Raw genomic sequence first — 13,922 nt, 5'->3', positions numbered from 1 at the left:
ACTGGCACCACATTTATTAACCGCTTTAGACACTTTTTCCGGGGCATCCAGCAGGGGTGCGTGATTTAGAGGGAAAATGTTGTGTGGCTTCACAAGAAAGGGTAAACCATTCACCATAACTTTGGCAATTTTTTTATTTTTTGAGTAAATAATGCCAACAAATGAGTGGTAGAAACTTAGTCTAAAGATTTATCATCCAGCATCAGGCACTGTCGTACATTTTGCGCAGTATAAGACTGTCTAATGTTACACTATAAGGCCAGCTACACACGTGAGTAAACACCGCAGTGTAGAGCAGTACCAGCAAAGTGTATAAGATTACACAAATCTCATGTATGCTTTGCGGATTGTTTCTGTGCGGATTTCCAAATCCACATGTCAATTATGTTAGCGGTTTTAGCTGTGGATTTCACCATTTTTCCAATAAAGGGAGAGAATTGTGGCAAAACTGCACCTAATCTGCAATTAGAAAGTTTGGACTTTGGCGCGGATATGTTATAGAAACACACAGAAATTTGTGTCCCACTACACGTGTGTGGGCACTGCTTAAAAGCACTTTTTACTCTAAAAACTGTGTTATGCTGTATTATGTGACTTTGTACCAATTTACCTGCAAAATGCCTGTTACCAGGAAGATTAGGTGTAATTTATACATCCCACCACTAGATGGGGATAAAACTTAGGTTCTATATATACCTAGGTCAGGCCTAGTTAGTCAGAGGAGATCAGATCAGAGTGGAGATCAGGGTTGAGAATGGATGAGAGTCTAGAGCAGATCTGAGTAGATCAGATCAGATTAGTGGGAGAGATTATGGAGAGTGAAGACTTCACACCACAGATTAGTGAGTGGAGCCAACTTTGCTATGTGGTAGTACCAGGGTGTGAGGCGCAGAAGAGCGTTTTCCTTCTGTGGCCGGACTATATAATTGCATCCCTGACCTGTAGGATAGAGTTTGCCTCCCTGGAATAGAAAACAAGCTTCCTAGCGATTCATTGGTGATAACAGCCATTATAGAGGGCTACAGACACCTTTGCACATGGTGAAGGACTTCTAGCTTCCGGCAGCCACACCATACTCTTCTGGCAAACAGATTAGCTACCTGTCCCAATATTCAGCTTGGAGGGAAAGGACAAGGTATAGGACTGAGCACATCAACAGGAATAAGGTACTCCCCAACCACAGCTCAAATCAAGCCTAAGAAAGCCTGGAAACAGTGGACTTGCAGATTATCTCTCATACCAACCAGAGACTGTATTTTGTACTGCTGCAACCAAAGTCATCAACAGTAAAAGTTGTGAGTTGCATCTTACCGCCGTCTACCTCATTATTACTACTACTGGTTGTACTACCACCATTAACGGTACTGGCGTCACAACAAAAACCATCAAGGGACTCAGCCGCAACAAGCACCCCTAACATGAAGGGCACCTCAACCACCATCTAGGCTGATGCTTCCCTACCACAGAGCGTGCCCCGGAGGATTTCGTGTTGTCCACCTCAACACTGTGCTGCCAGCCCAGGGAGGCTTTCTGCTAACCGTGAGTAAACTGATGAACTGTGTGTTATTATTTGGCCCCTCACCGGTCCACCGTGCACCTCACGTGTTGCCCCTGCGGTTCTGGCTGGCTGCAAAGGGATGGTGCCAACTCGGTTACTGACAGTAATATGATCTCGGGTACAATCGGTAGATCCAGCGCCTCACTTGGCAAGAAACTCTTACAGGAACAAAGACAACGCGCTCTCCATCAAATACCATCTTGCTAAGGTAGAGCGGAAACTTTTTATTTTTTAACCTAAAAATACTAATGTCTATGGCTCTGTTCACACTTTTTTTTTTCTCCGACAGATGCATTTGGCTGCTTCCATTAGTGGTAAAATGCAACAATGACATATATATATATATATATTTATTCTTAAAGGGGTTCTCTGAGACCAGGAACACCTTTTCATATGTGCAGGCGAGGTTATTGAGAAAAGAGTGAGTGTGAAGACAGCTCACCACACTTCAGGTCCATCAGGAAGCAGAGGAGAAAGGAGCTTGGTGCTGGAACTGGGGTGCTGGGTGAGCGATTAGTTTTAACCCCTGCACCTATAACAAGGAGTTCCCGGTCTCAGAGAGCTCCTTTAGGCTACTTTCACACTAGCGTTCGGGGCTCCGCTTGTGAGCTCCGTTTGAAGGGGCTAACAAGCTGCCCCGAACGCATCCGTCCAGCCCTAATGCATTCTCAGTGGATGCGGATCCGCTCAGAATGCATCAGTCTGGCAGCGTTCAGCCTCCGCTCCGCTCAGCAAGCGGACACCCGAACGCAGCTTGCAGCGTTCGGGTGTCCACCTGGCCGTGCGGAGGCAAACGGATCCGTCCAGACTTACAATGTAAGTCAATGGGGACGGATCCGTTTGAATTTGACACTATATGGCTAAATTTTCAAACGGATCCGTCCCCCATTGACTTTCAATGTAAAGTCTGGACGGATCCGTCTGAAGCTACTTTCACACTTAGAATTTTTTCTACAATATAATGCAGACGGATCCGTTCTGAACGGATCCCAAGTCTGCATTACATGAGCGGATCCGTCTGGGCAGATCCCAGACGGATCCGCTCTGAACGCAAGTGTGAAAGTAGCCTTAGGTAGAAGACAATGATAAGAAAGTATACAGGCAGTTGTGCTGGCCTGGCTTTTGGAGGCTCAGAAGTGACCTCTATATACTGAAGTGATAAGTACCACATAATAACCCTGAGGCCCCTTTTACACGAGCGAGTTTTCCACGCAGATGCAATGCGTGAAGTGAACGCATAGCACCCGCACTGAATACTGACCCATTCATTTCAATGGGTCTGTGTACATGAGTTTTTAGTTTTTTTTTCACACATCAGTTCTGTGTTCCGTGAAAAACACAGCATGTTCTATATTCAGCGTTTTTCACGCAGCCTTGGCCCCATAGAAGTGAATGGGGCTTCAAGGGAACCTGTCACCGGGATTTTGGGTACATAGCTTAGGACATGGGTTGCTAGATGGCCACTAGCACATCCGCAATATCCAGTCCCCATAGCTCTGTGTGCTTTCATTGTGTATAAAAACCGATTTGATCCATATGCAAATTAACCCGAGATGAGTCAGAGCTTGAAAATATGACTTCTCTGGTCACACAAGTAAGATATGACACTTTTATGTAAATTTGCATGTTTCAAATTGGTTTTTTTACACAATAAAAGCACACAGAGCTATGGGGACTGGGTATTGCGGATGTGCTAGCAGCCATCTAGCAACCCATTTCCTCAGCACTATACCCAAAATCCCGGTGACAGGTTCCCTTTCAGTGAGAAATGCATTGCATGCACAAACAATTGCGGGTGCGATGCGTTTTTCACGGATGGTTGCTAAGAGATGTTGTTTGCAAACCTTTAGTTTTTGATCACGCTCAAAAACTGAACAACTGAACGCAATCGCAGACAAAACTGACTGAACTTGCTTGCAAAATGGTGCGAGTTTCACTAAACGCATCCGGATCTAATCCGTCACGCTCGTGTAAAAGAGGCCTAAGTACACTGGTAAGGTTCGGAGCACACCAGATCGGTTTCCACAAGGTCCTGGCAGCTCCCCAAAGCGTCCTGTAAATGGAAAGGTTTTCCTCCTACCAGTGAAAGATCTTAATTACAGAGGGGATACCTGAAAGACTGGGAGCACCAGCTGCACAGGGCAGGAGCTCAAATATCACACCCATTGTCAGCAAGTACTTCCTATGGTCCTGAGTGCACGCAGCAGGAACCTAGATGTGCAGAGTTCCTAGATGGGAGATAAGATGCACGTAGCCTTGCACTTTACACTCTGGAAGAAGATCAAAGGACTCGCACAAGTCAGGAAGGAAAAAGCTTATTAGACAAAAGAGAAAAGCTTGCACGTGACAGGGGGACAAAGATCTCGCAGGCCTCTTTAGCTCCAATCCTCTGGGCTAAGCTGCCTACGGACATTTGATTTTTCGTGGTGGATGGTCCCTTGAGACTGGTTGATAGTTCCTTGGATCTAATGGATTCTAACAAGATCGGCTCTGTCGCACTGAACGCGCCCTCTATTTGCAGGCTGGAGGTTACGTTTTTGTTTTGAAAAGTTTCTATTAAAAAAAAAATAAAAAAGAGTAATTTATGGATTTAGGGTACTTTCACACTTGCGTTGGAACTCAATACTTTTACGGTATTGAGTTCCGAGCTCAATACCGGAGTTTTATCCTAATGCATTCTGAACAGAGAGAAATCCGTTCAGGATGCATCAGGATGTCTTCAGTTCAGTCACTGTACGGTTTTTGGACGGAGGAAATTCCGCAGCATGCTGGGGAATTTTCTCTGTCCAAAATTCCGGAACACTTGCCGGAATGCCGGATCCGGCATTATTTTCCATTGAAATGCATTAATGCCGAATCCGGCCCCAAGTGCTCCGGAAAAATGGATCCGGTTTTGCAGTCTGCGTATGCGCAAACATTTAAAAATGTGAAAAAGAAATACCGGATTCATTTTTCCGGATGACAACCGGATCAGTCTACAAATGGTATCCGTTTGCATACAGATTGCCGGATCCAGCAGGCAGTTCCAGCGACAGAACTGTCTGCCGGAATCAAATGACGCAAGTGTGAAAGTACCATTAAAGGAGTTTTCCAAGAGCAGAATATTAGTGACCTATACTCAATAGATGTCATCAATATCTGATCAAAAACAGGGGGAGGGGGGGGGGAGGGGCTCAGACACCGATCAGCAGTTTGAAGACACTGTGGTACATTGCATCGTGGCTCTGCTTGGTATTGCAGCCCAGGTCTATTCACTTGAATGGCTCTGAGCTGCACCCAGGTCATGTGACTGATGAACACGACGTCACCGGCCTAAGAAGAGGCTAGAGCACCACGGCCTCTAAAAACAGCTGATCATGGGGGTGCCGGGTGTCAGACTCCCACCAATCAGATATTACTGACCTATCCTGAGGATCAGCTAGCAATATTCTATTCCCGGAAAAGCCCTTTAAAACCCTGGTTATTCTGAAGGTAAGATTTACTAAATGATTGACAGCCTTCTCAGTAACATGCTCATGAAGGCTCTGAAGACAAGGGTGGTCCGACTGCTCCTCTGCCGATAGGAGAGTTCAACACATCTGCTTTAGGCCTCTTTCCCACAAGCGAGTTTTCCGTCTGGATGCGAAGTGTTTAGTGAACGCATAGTATCCTGACCCATTTATTTCAATGGCTCGGTGTTAATTTTTCACACATCATTGCGTTCATGGGGAAAATAAAAATAAAAAATAAAATAAAAATCGCAGCACGTTCCATTTGCACCTAGAGGCTCTGCAACTGTGACACCATCTCCATTTTAATTCACAGGGCCAGGCGGAGAAAACATCACACCTGGCCCTGTCCATCAAGGTGCAGAGGGCGTGGCAGTTGCAGGGAAAGCAGAGCCTCTAGGTGTAATGGTGACGCCCCAGTTGCTCCTACAGGCTCATTTGCATATAATAAAACATCATTTTTCTCAGTAATGCGGGCACAAATGAACATGGGAACAACACAGATGCCTTCAGCTGCCGAGTCCATATGCAACAGGTCAGCCAGTTCATAGGTACAAATCTGCAGACAGATTCTCTTTAATAGAGAATATGGATGTCATTAAAGAAGGTGCCCCCCAAAGGACCTCAATCTACGAGCCAAAATACAGAGATGCTATGCATCAACGGTTAACAATACAGCAGACCTGGCTTCTGTGTATGCCACAATTTTGCCCAAGCTGACCGTCATTGGTTTCTGAAGCTGGCATCATCTCAAAAAGGGGTTGTCTTTATAAGTAAATGCTATTTATACAATCCTATAAACGTATGGATTTTGATCTCATAAACCATCACATAATAGCAAAGAACGAACCACGTCATCTGATAAATACACATATAATACATCAATGCAGACACATTTTCATTTCTATATAGATACAAAACTTATTGGGATTAGAGGAAGAGGTATAAAGTGGCCGGGACAGGAGCAGTGTAGTTCTGCTCTAGGACTACTACTCCTGCCCAGCCAAATATGAGGTGGCCGGAACAGGAGCAGTGTAGTCCAGCTCTAGGACTACTACTCCTGCACAGCCAAATATGAGGTGGCCGGAACAGGAGCAGTGTAGTCCAGCTCTAGGACTACTACTCCTGCACAGCCAAATATGAGGTGGCCGGAACAGGAGCAGTGTAGTCCAGCTCTAGGACTACTACTCCTGCCCAGCCAAATATGAGGTGGCCGGAACAGGAGCAGTGTAGTCCAGCTCTAGGACTACTACTCCTGCACAGCCAAATATGAGGTGGCCGGAACAGGAGCAGTGTAGTCCAGCTCTAGGACTACTACTCCTGCACAGCCAAATATGAGGTGGCCGGAACAGGAGCAGTGTAGTCCAGCTCTAGGACTACTACTCCTGCCCAGCCAGATACAAAGTGGCCGGAACAGGAGTAGTGTAGTCCAGCTCTAGGACTACTACTCCTGCCCAGCCAAATATGAGGTGGCCGGAACAGGAGTAGTGTAGTCCAGCTCTAGGACTACTACTCCTGCACAGCCAAATATGAGGTGGTCGGGACAGGAGCAGTGTAGTCCAGCCGAAGGACTACAGCTCCTGCACAGCCAGATACAAAGTGGCCGGAACAGGAGTAGTGTAGTTCTGCTCTAGGACTATTGCTCCTGCACAGCCAGATACAAAGTGGCCGGAACAGGAGTAGTGTAGTCCAGCTCTAGGACTATTGCTCCTGCACAGCCAGATACAAAGAGGCCGGAACAGGAGTAGTGTAGTTCTGCTCTAGGACTATTGCTCCTGCACAGCCAAATATGAGGTGGGCGGAACAGGAGCAGTGTAGTCCAGCGGTAGGACTACTGCACCTGCAGTCAGATAGTGGTAGTTAGGATAAGAGCTGACACGCACCCTGAGCCTGACTACCATACATGCCGTAAGGCCACCTGCACATGTAGCAGAATACACGTGGTTTTTCCATGCAGATTACTGTACAGAAAAACCGCAGCATGGTGCAGTGCCAGCAGAGTGTATGAGATTACAGAAATTGCATGTATACCGTGCGGATATTGACCCGTCGTGCGGATTTCCAAATCCACAGCATGTCAATAATGTTTGCGGCTTTAGCTGCAGATTTCACCCTTCTAATCCAAATAAAAATCTGCAATCAGAAATTGTGGATTTGGGTGCGGATATGTTGCAGAAACGCACATAAATCATCATGGAAATTCATGCGGATCATACATGCAATACCCTTGCATTGTGCGCAGGCGGCCTACGTGTTCCCTGCACAAGTGCGGCCGCCGCTGCTTATAGCAGTGCCAACCTTCCCTGAGAAAGAAGAGAGAACAGGGAGGTAGCACAGGAGGCACATCAGCATATACACTGCTATTAGTGATTGCCTTATATTCCTCTGGTCTGTGTGTTGGGAAGAATGTCGTAAGATGGGGCAATCCCTTTAAGACGTACCTATGACTGGCGGGTACATGCTGAACCGCTAATTATACACTTGGCCAAGGGCAGCCACCTCGTCACGCAGCCTGTTCCAGAACACATCGATTAATTTCTGAGAACAATCTCCTCATACAAGCAAAAAGACAAAAAATTGTTCCAATTCATAAAAAAAAGGTGTGAAATTTGGACAGGGAATAATGGAGCTGAAGTGTCCCAGCAATGAGACCTATGTACGTCACCTCATGCTGGCCCGCGGACAACACAGGCACTTCTGTGCGCTGTACGACTCCAACCCGTTCCAGGGCCCGTACTAGGGCTCCATACAATCAGAGCAGAAAGCGGCACGCACAAGCTTCTACGGCGTTATACTATATCTCTTTATGCCTCCGATTTCATAAAGTGTTTTTTCTGGCACAATTCATACAGACCTGAGGAAAAAAAATGGTGGCATGTTCTATTGGACTCCATACAGCTCTGCACTACCGAGCCACAGGGATTCTCTCTGAAGTCTCTGCCATGTGCATGGAGCCTTTACCAAAGTAATTTAGGGTCTGGTAAAAGAATGTAAAAAGGCATACTTTCCCTTTCTATGCCTGCTCTGAGCCACCTTCCTGGGCTGCAGCGGTCACGCTCTCCTCAGCATCCTCGCACCATACACCAATGAGGCTGGCGATTGGCTGCATCTGTATACGGAACGTCACTGGCTGCAACTGTGATCGGAGGGGGCTCAGGAAGGAAAGTTAGTTTTTTTTTTTACTTTGGAGGGGGGGGGGGGGGATTCAATCCCTTTAAGGCGGCTACACATTTTAGGCTGCATTCACATAGCTGTGTAATGGCCACAGCTGATCAGTGATCCATTACGCTGTAAAGTCCAGCCCAACCGCAGGTTTACTCTCCCGAACATTCATTCATTTGGCCACTATTGGTCCTAAACTCTTTAAACACGTGCTGGGCTCTGCCGAGCATACATGTTTTCTCAAAAGACAAATGAGTAATGCCACTACTCTCGTCTGGCGGCAGCATGACCACCGAGAGGACAATTCCTTCTCAGGGAGTGTAATCTCGGCAGACGAGCACTCTCTCTAGGTCTCAATTAGAGATGAGCGAACTTCATATTTTGAAATTCGTTCACACTTCGTTTACTGGTAAAAGCAGAATTGCGTTATGGATTCCAATACCACGGACCATAACGCAATTCCATGACGGAATGCACGACGGAATGCCTTTAGAGGCATTCCGTTATTCATTCCGTCATAATAGAAGTCTTTGGGCTGCAAAAATGCATCCATCCCGTTTCCATTATGCAGGGGAGTCCTCTCCTGCATAACGGAAACGGACCTGATCCATTTTGCAGCACATCTATTACAACGGAATGCCTCTAAAGGCGTTCCGTTGTGCATTCCGTCATAGAATTGCATTATGGTCCGTGGTAATGGAATCCATAACACAATTCTGCTTTTACCAGTAAACGAATCGCAAACGAATTTCATAAGCGGAAATTGGCTCATCTCTGGTCTCAATTGACGAGGTCTTTTTTCTCTGTTTGTGCTGCTGTCATTGAAAGAGCGGTGGGTGAGGGAAGAGCCTCATCAATACACCGGACTTGCAGCATGTACACTGACATTACTGGAAGAGTAGTTGGAGTTATGATGCTACGTTTTTACTTACACTCGCTGCCGTCCCATAAAATCGCCAGCCCCCCTGTGCTGGACTATGGCTTCTGATCGCGGATTACACCATGGAAAGCATACGCAGATTTTTACCATGTGAACATAGCCTCAGTTCATCACCCTTCTCTATAGAAATCAATCCTAAACTTCCCCACTCTCGCCCGTCTGCACGATCAGCCTCTTCACTACTGTTCACACCTGAACTCCAGGAGCACAAACCGCTCTAGCGCTCGCCTGCGCCTCCACCATATTTATGCATCAGCCTTAGAAGACGACTGTGAAGAAATCAGAATATTCTAGCGTGGCCAACAGGCAAAGGGCACAGATTAGCAAAAAGTGGGGCACTGGCAGAGGATGGTGAAACATGACAAAATTACCTCCCTGCTCCATCGCCCACCAGTGCGGTCCTCCCTGATAGTCCCTGTTTACAGGGCTGCAACCAATCGCTAGCCTCACCAGTGCTCCCCAGAGGCCAGGGACTGGCTGCAGCAGCCATACACTTCAGATAAAACAATCTAAGGGCTCATGTACATGGTCCGCAAAAAAATGGATGACGTCTGTGTGCATTCCGTATTTTTAGCGGAACGGAAATACGGACATACAGAAACAGAATGCACACGGAGTAACTTCCTTTTTTTTTTTGTGGACACGTTGAAGAGAATGGTTCCGCATACTGTCCGCAAAAAAATAAAATAAATAAGGATAACAGAACGGACACAGAAAGAAAATACGTTTGTGTGCATGAGCCCTAGGGCCGAGTTCACATCACCGTTCTTTTCCGTTCTTCTGATCTGTCAGAACAGAAAAATAAAGAAAAAAAATGGATCCTTAGCATCAGTTATGCATATTTGGCGTCTGAGTTATTTCCATCAGAGATCTGTTATTTTAGACAGATAAAAAAGGCATGCATACATCTAAAAAAAACGATCTCGGACAGAAATGGCTAAAACGGATGTGAAACGGAAGCTCAGGATCAGTTTTTTTTTTCTGTTCAGCAGGAGGATCAGAAGAAGGTAAAATGAAACAGTGATGTGGCCCCAGCCTTTCACATAACCGTTCAGCCTTTCCGTTCTCCTGCTCCGTTTTGTACGGATTTTGCACATAACTGAGCCGAACGTAACTTAAGGACCCTATAGACTATACTGGGGCCCGTTAGGTTTCCACTCAGAAGATTTTTGAAGCAGAGACAAAAGTCCTGCATGCAGGACTTTTGTCTCCGCTCAAAAATCATCTTCTGAGTAGAAACCTAACGGACCCCAGTATAGTCTATAGGGTCCGTGGGCTCCGTTCGGCTCAGTTAGGTGCTGAATCCGTCCTAAACGGAGCAGGAGAACGGAAAGGCTGAACGGTGATGTGAACGAAGCCTAACATGCACATGGCCGTTGTTTTCGTCCGCATCCAAGCCACAGTTTTTGCGGCTTGGATGCGGACCCATTCACTTCAATGGGGCCACAAAAGATGCGCACAGCACTCAGTTGCTCCTGTCCTAATCTTGTACGTTTTGCGGACAAGAATAGGCAGTTATATTAATGGCTGTCCGTGTCATTCCGCAATTTCTCCATCTGTGTTTGGCAGATTTGCAATTTGCAGACCGCAAAACACACAACAGTTGTGTGCATATAGCCTAAAATTTTCCTCTGCCATTTGGGAAAACAGGGATGGGGCGTGAAGGATGTTAACAGACCAGAGACTATGATCCCCCCATGGGTCTCCTGTTCTCCTCTCCCTATGGCACGCATGGCTGACACAAAATAGGAAAAGGTTTATAAAAGCAGGTTAGAAGCGCAGGTAAGTAGGGGGAAGAAGCAGCGGTGTCTCCGCCATTAGAAAGGAACGCTTCCGCCATTGTGCTGAGAGCTAATTATTGGGACATACCAGGGATCAAACTTCACAGCGAGCAAAAAAAAAAAAAAAAAAAGGCAGAAAACAGCTATAAAGCAGAGTGCAAAAGTTACAATCGATCACCACAGTAGATCCATCAATCCCAGTACAGGGAGACTCCCAGTCCCTATCCTATGATTTGTGCTGAAGCGATTCATCCGGAGGTGCGCCCCCCAGCATTCCTATATACAGGATCCCATGTGCACAACCTACATGTATGACACGGACCCCTCTATGATATGATCCCCCCCCCCAGAGTCACCAAAGGATCAGTCAGAAGAGGGGAGCCTACCATCATACAGATGGAGATCAGGCAAACACCATGGGGCAGGGATCACAACCCCACTACAGATCACGAGTGAGAACTAGAGTGCAATCCCCCACACACACACACACACACACACACCGCTGTCCATACATAGAGCCCTGTGGACTATACATGCAGATCTATGACCTGTCTGCAGCCCACCTACCACCTGCCCCCAGACTCCCGTCTTCAGCAGATATACCTCCACAGCGGCCTCCAGTTTCCCCTCGAAGGTGAAGTCTATGAGATCGGGCTTGAGACACAGCCCATAGTTGACGGGCCTCACGTCTGTGGGGAGCCGCTCGAAGGGTCTGCGGTCCGGCATGATAGGAACAGAAGCTCCGTGGCCTATCAGAAACAGAGAGGGGGGGGGGAAATTGTTCACCGGACCACGTAACGGACCGAACAGACACAGGCGAACCTCCTAGCGAGCACCGACTGACTGACTGACTGAACGAACGAAGGGGGGCGGAGCCGCGCAAACACACGACGTAACCGCGTCAACTGTCCCGGCTCCAACCGCAGAGCGCCCCACCCACCGCGCGAGGCACACCCCGCGAAGTCCAGCCCCGCCCAGAGAAGGTCATGCAGCGACTTGAGAGCTACGGATGTAACTCCGCCCACTGCGCTAGTCACACCCTGCCTGTTCCACTGGGCCACGCCTCTCACTGGGTCTAGGTTGCCGTGTGCCACGCCCTTGCATTGCGTTATGTCACATGTCAGAGCCGCATGCTCACATTCCCGCTTCAGGGGCAGAGGTGGTTGGCACCACGATGAGGGTGTGGGGCGCACCATAAGAAGATATTATTTAATATTTTTGGGCATTTTTTTCCTGTGTAGAATATACAAATATTTTTTTTTATCCTACAGAGAGAATGGGTTTATGTGTGTGGTACCTGAAGAGACTAGAGCCACTGGGGGAGATTTAAAGGGGTTCTCTGGGCTTGGCCAAAAGGTAGCTTCCTCAGCGCTTAACCATGTGTTGTGCCACTGGTTCCGCAGTTTGTGCTGCACATAGACTGGCTGCAGGCTCTATGCTCAGGTCCTGACCAGATGTGTACCTGCGCAGCTGAACAGGAAAACTCAGGAACCCAGTCAGGACCTGACCCAGAGGCAGCAGAAAGGCTCGGAGAACCCCTCTAACCATACTGGTGCACTATGTGACCTGACCCAGAGCCAGCAGAAAGGCTCAGAGAACCCCTCTAACCATACTGGTGCACTATGTGACCTGACCCAGAGCCAGCAGAAAGGCTCGGAGAACCCCTCTAACCATACTGGTGCACTATGTGACCTGACCCGAAGAGCCAGCAGAAAGGCTCGGAGAACCACTCTAACCATACTGGTGCACTATGTGACCTGACCCAGAGCCAGCAGAAAGGCTCGGAGAACCCCTCTAACCATACTGGTGCACTATGTGACCTGACCCGAAGAGCCAGCAGAAAGGCTCGGAGAACCCCTCTAACCATACTGGTGCACTATGTGACCTGACCCAGAGCCAGCAGAAAGGCTCGGGGAACCCCTCTAACCATACTGGTGCACTATGTGACCTCACCCAGAGCCAGCAGAAAGGCTTGGAGAACCCCTCTAACCATACTGGTGCACTATGTGACCTGACCCGAAGAGCCAGCAGAAAGGCTCGGAGAACCCCTCTAACCATACTGGTGCACTATGTGACCTGACCCAGAGCCAGCAGAAAGGCTCGGGGAACCCCTCTAACCATACTGGTGCACTATGTGACCTGACCCGAAGAGCCAGCAGAAAGGCTCGGAGAACCACTCTAACCATACTGATGCACTATGTGACCTGACCCAGAGCCAGCAGAAAGGCTCGGAGAACCCCTCTAACCATACTGGTGCACTATGTGACCTGACCCGAAGAGCCAGCAGAAAGGCTCGGAGAACCCCTCTAACCATACTGGTGCACTATGTGACCTGACCCGAAGAGCCAGCAGAAAGGCTCGGAGAACCCCTCTAACCATACTGGTGCACTATGTGACCTGACCCGAAGAGCCAGCAGAAAGGCTCGGAGAACCCCTCTAACCATACTGGTGCACTATGTGACCTGACCCGAAGAGCCAGCAGAAAGGCTCGGAGAACCCCTCTAACCATACTGGTGCACTATGTGACCTGACCCAGAGCCAGCAGAAAGGCTCGGAGAACCCCTCTAACCATACTGGTGCACTATGTGACCTGACCCGAAGAGCCAGCAGAAAGGCTCGGAGAACCCCTCTAACCATACTGGTGCACTATGTGACCTGACCCAAAGGCTCGGAGAACCCCTCTAACCATACTGGTGCACTATGTGACCTGACCCAGAGCCAGCAGAAAGGCTCGGGGAACCCCTCTAACCATACTGGTGCACTATGTGACCTGACCCGAAGAGCCAGCAGAAAGGCTCGGAGAACCACTCTAACCATACTGGTGCACTATGTGACCTGACCCAGAGCCAGCAGAAAGGCTCGGAGAACCCCTCTAACCATACTGGTGCACTATGTGACCTGACCCGAAGAGCCAGCAGAAAGGCTCGGAGAACCCCTCTAACCATACTGGTGCACTATGTGACCTGACCCGAAGAGCCAGCAGAAAGGCTCGG

General features: G+C 48.2%; 1 protein-coding gene across 1 annotated transcript in view; it reads right to left on the bottom strand.

The window, feature by feature from the left end:
• Window positions 1-11,818, bottom strand: part of NPEPPS (aminopeptidase puromycin sensitive) — a 79,792-nt gene extending 67,974 nt beyond the window's left edge. Inside the window, exon 1 of the mRNA XM_040434933.1 lies at window positions 11,533-11,818. Within this exon, the coding sequence (XP_040290867.1) occupies window positions 11,533-11,655 (123 nt within the window). The 5' untranslated portion in view covers window positions 11,656-11,818. The remainder of the gene's footprint in view (window positions 1-11,532) is intronic.
• Window positions 11,819-13,922: the final 2,104 nt, after the last annotated feature.

The sequence above is a fragment of the Bufo bufo genome, chromosome 6, assembly GCF_905171765.1.
Source record: "Bufo bufo chromosome 6, aBufBuf1.1, whole genome shotgun sequence".
In the NCBI taxonomy this organism is placed as follows: Eukaryota; Metazoa; Chordata; class Amphibia; order Anura; family Bufonidae; genus Bufo; species Bufo bufo.
This window is presented reverse-complemented; position numbering and strand designations above follow the sequence as displayed.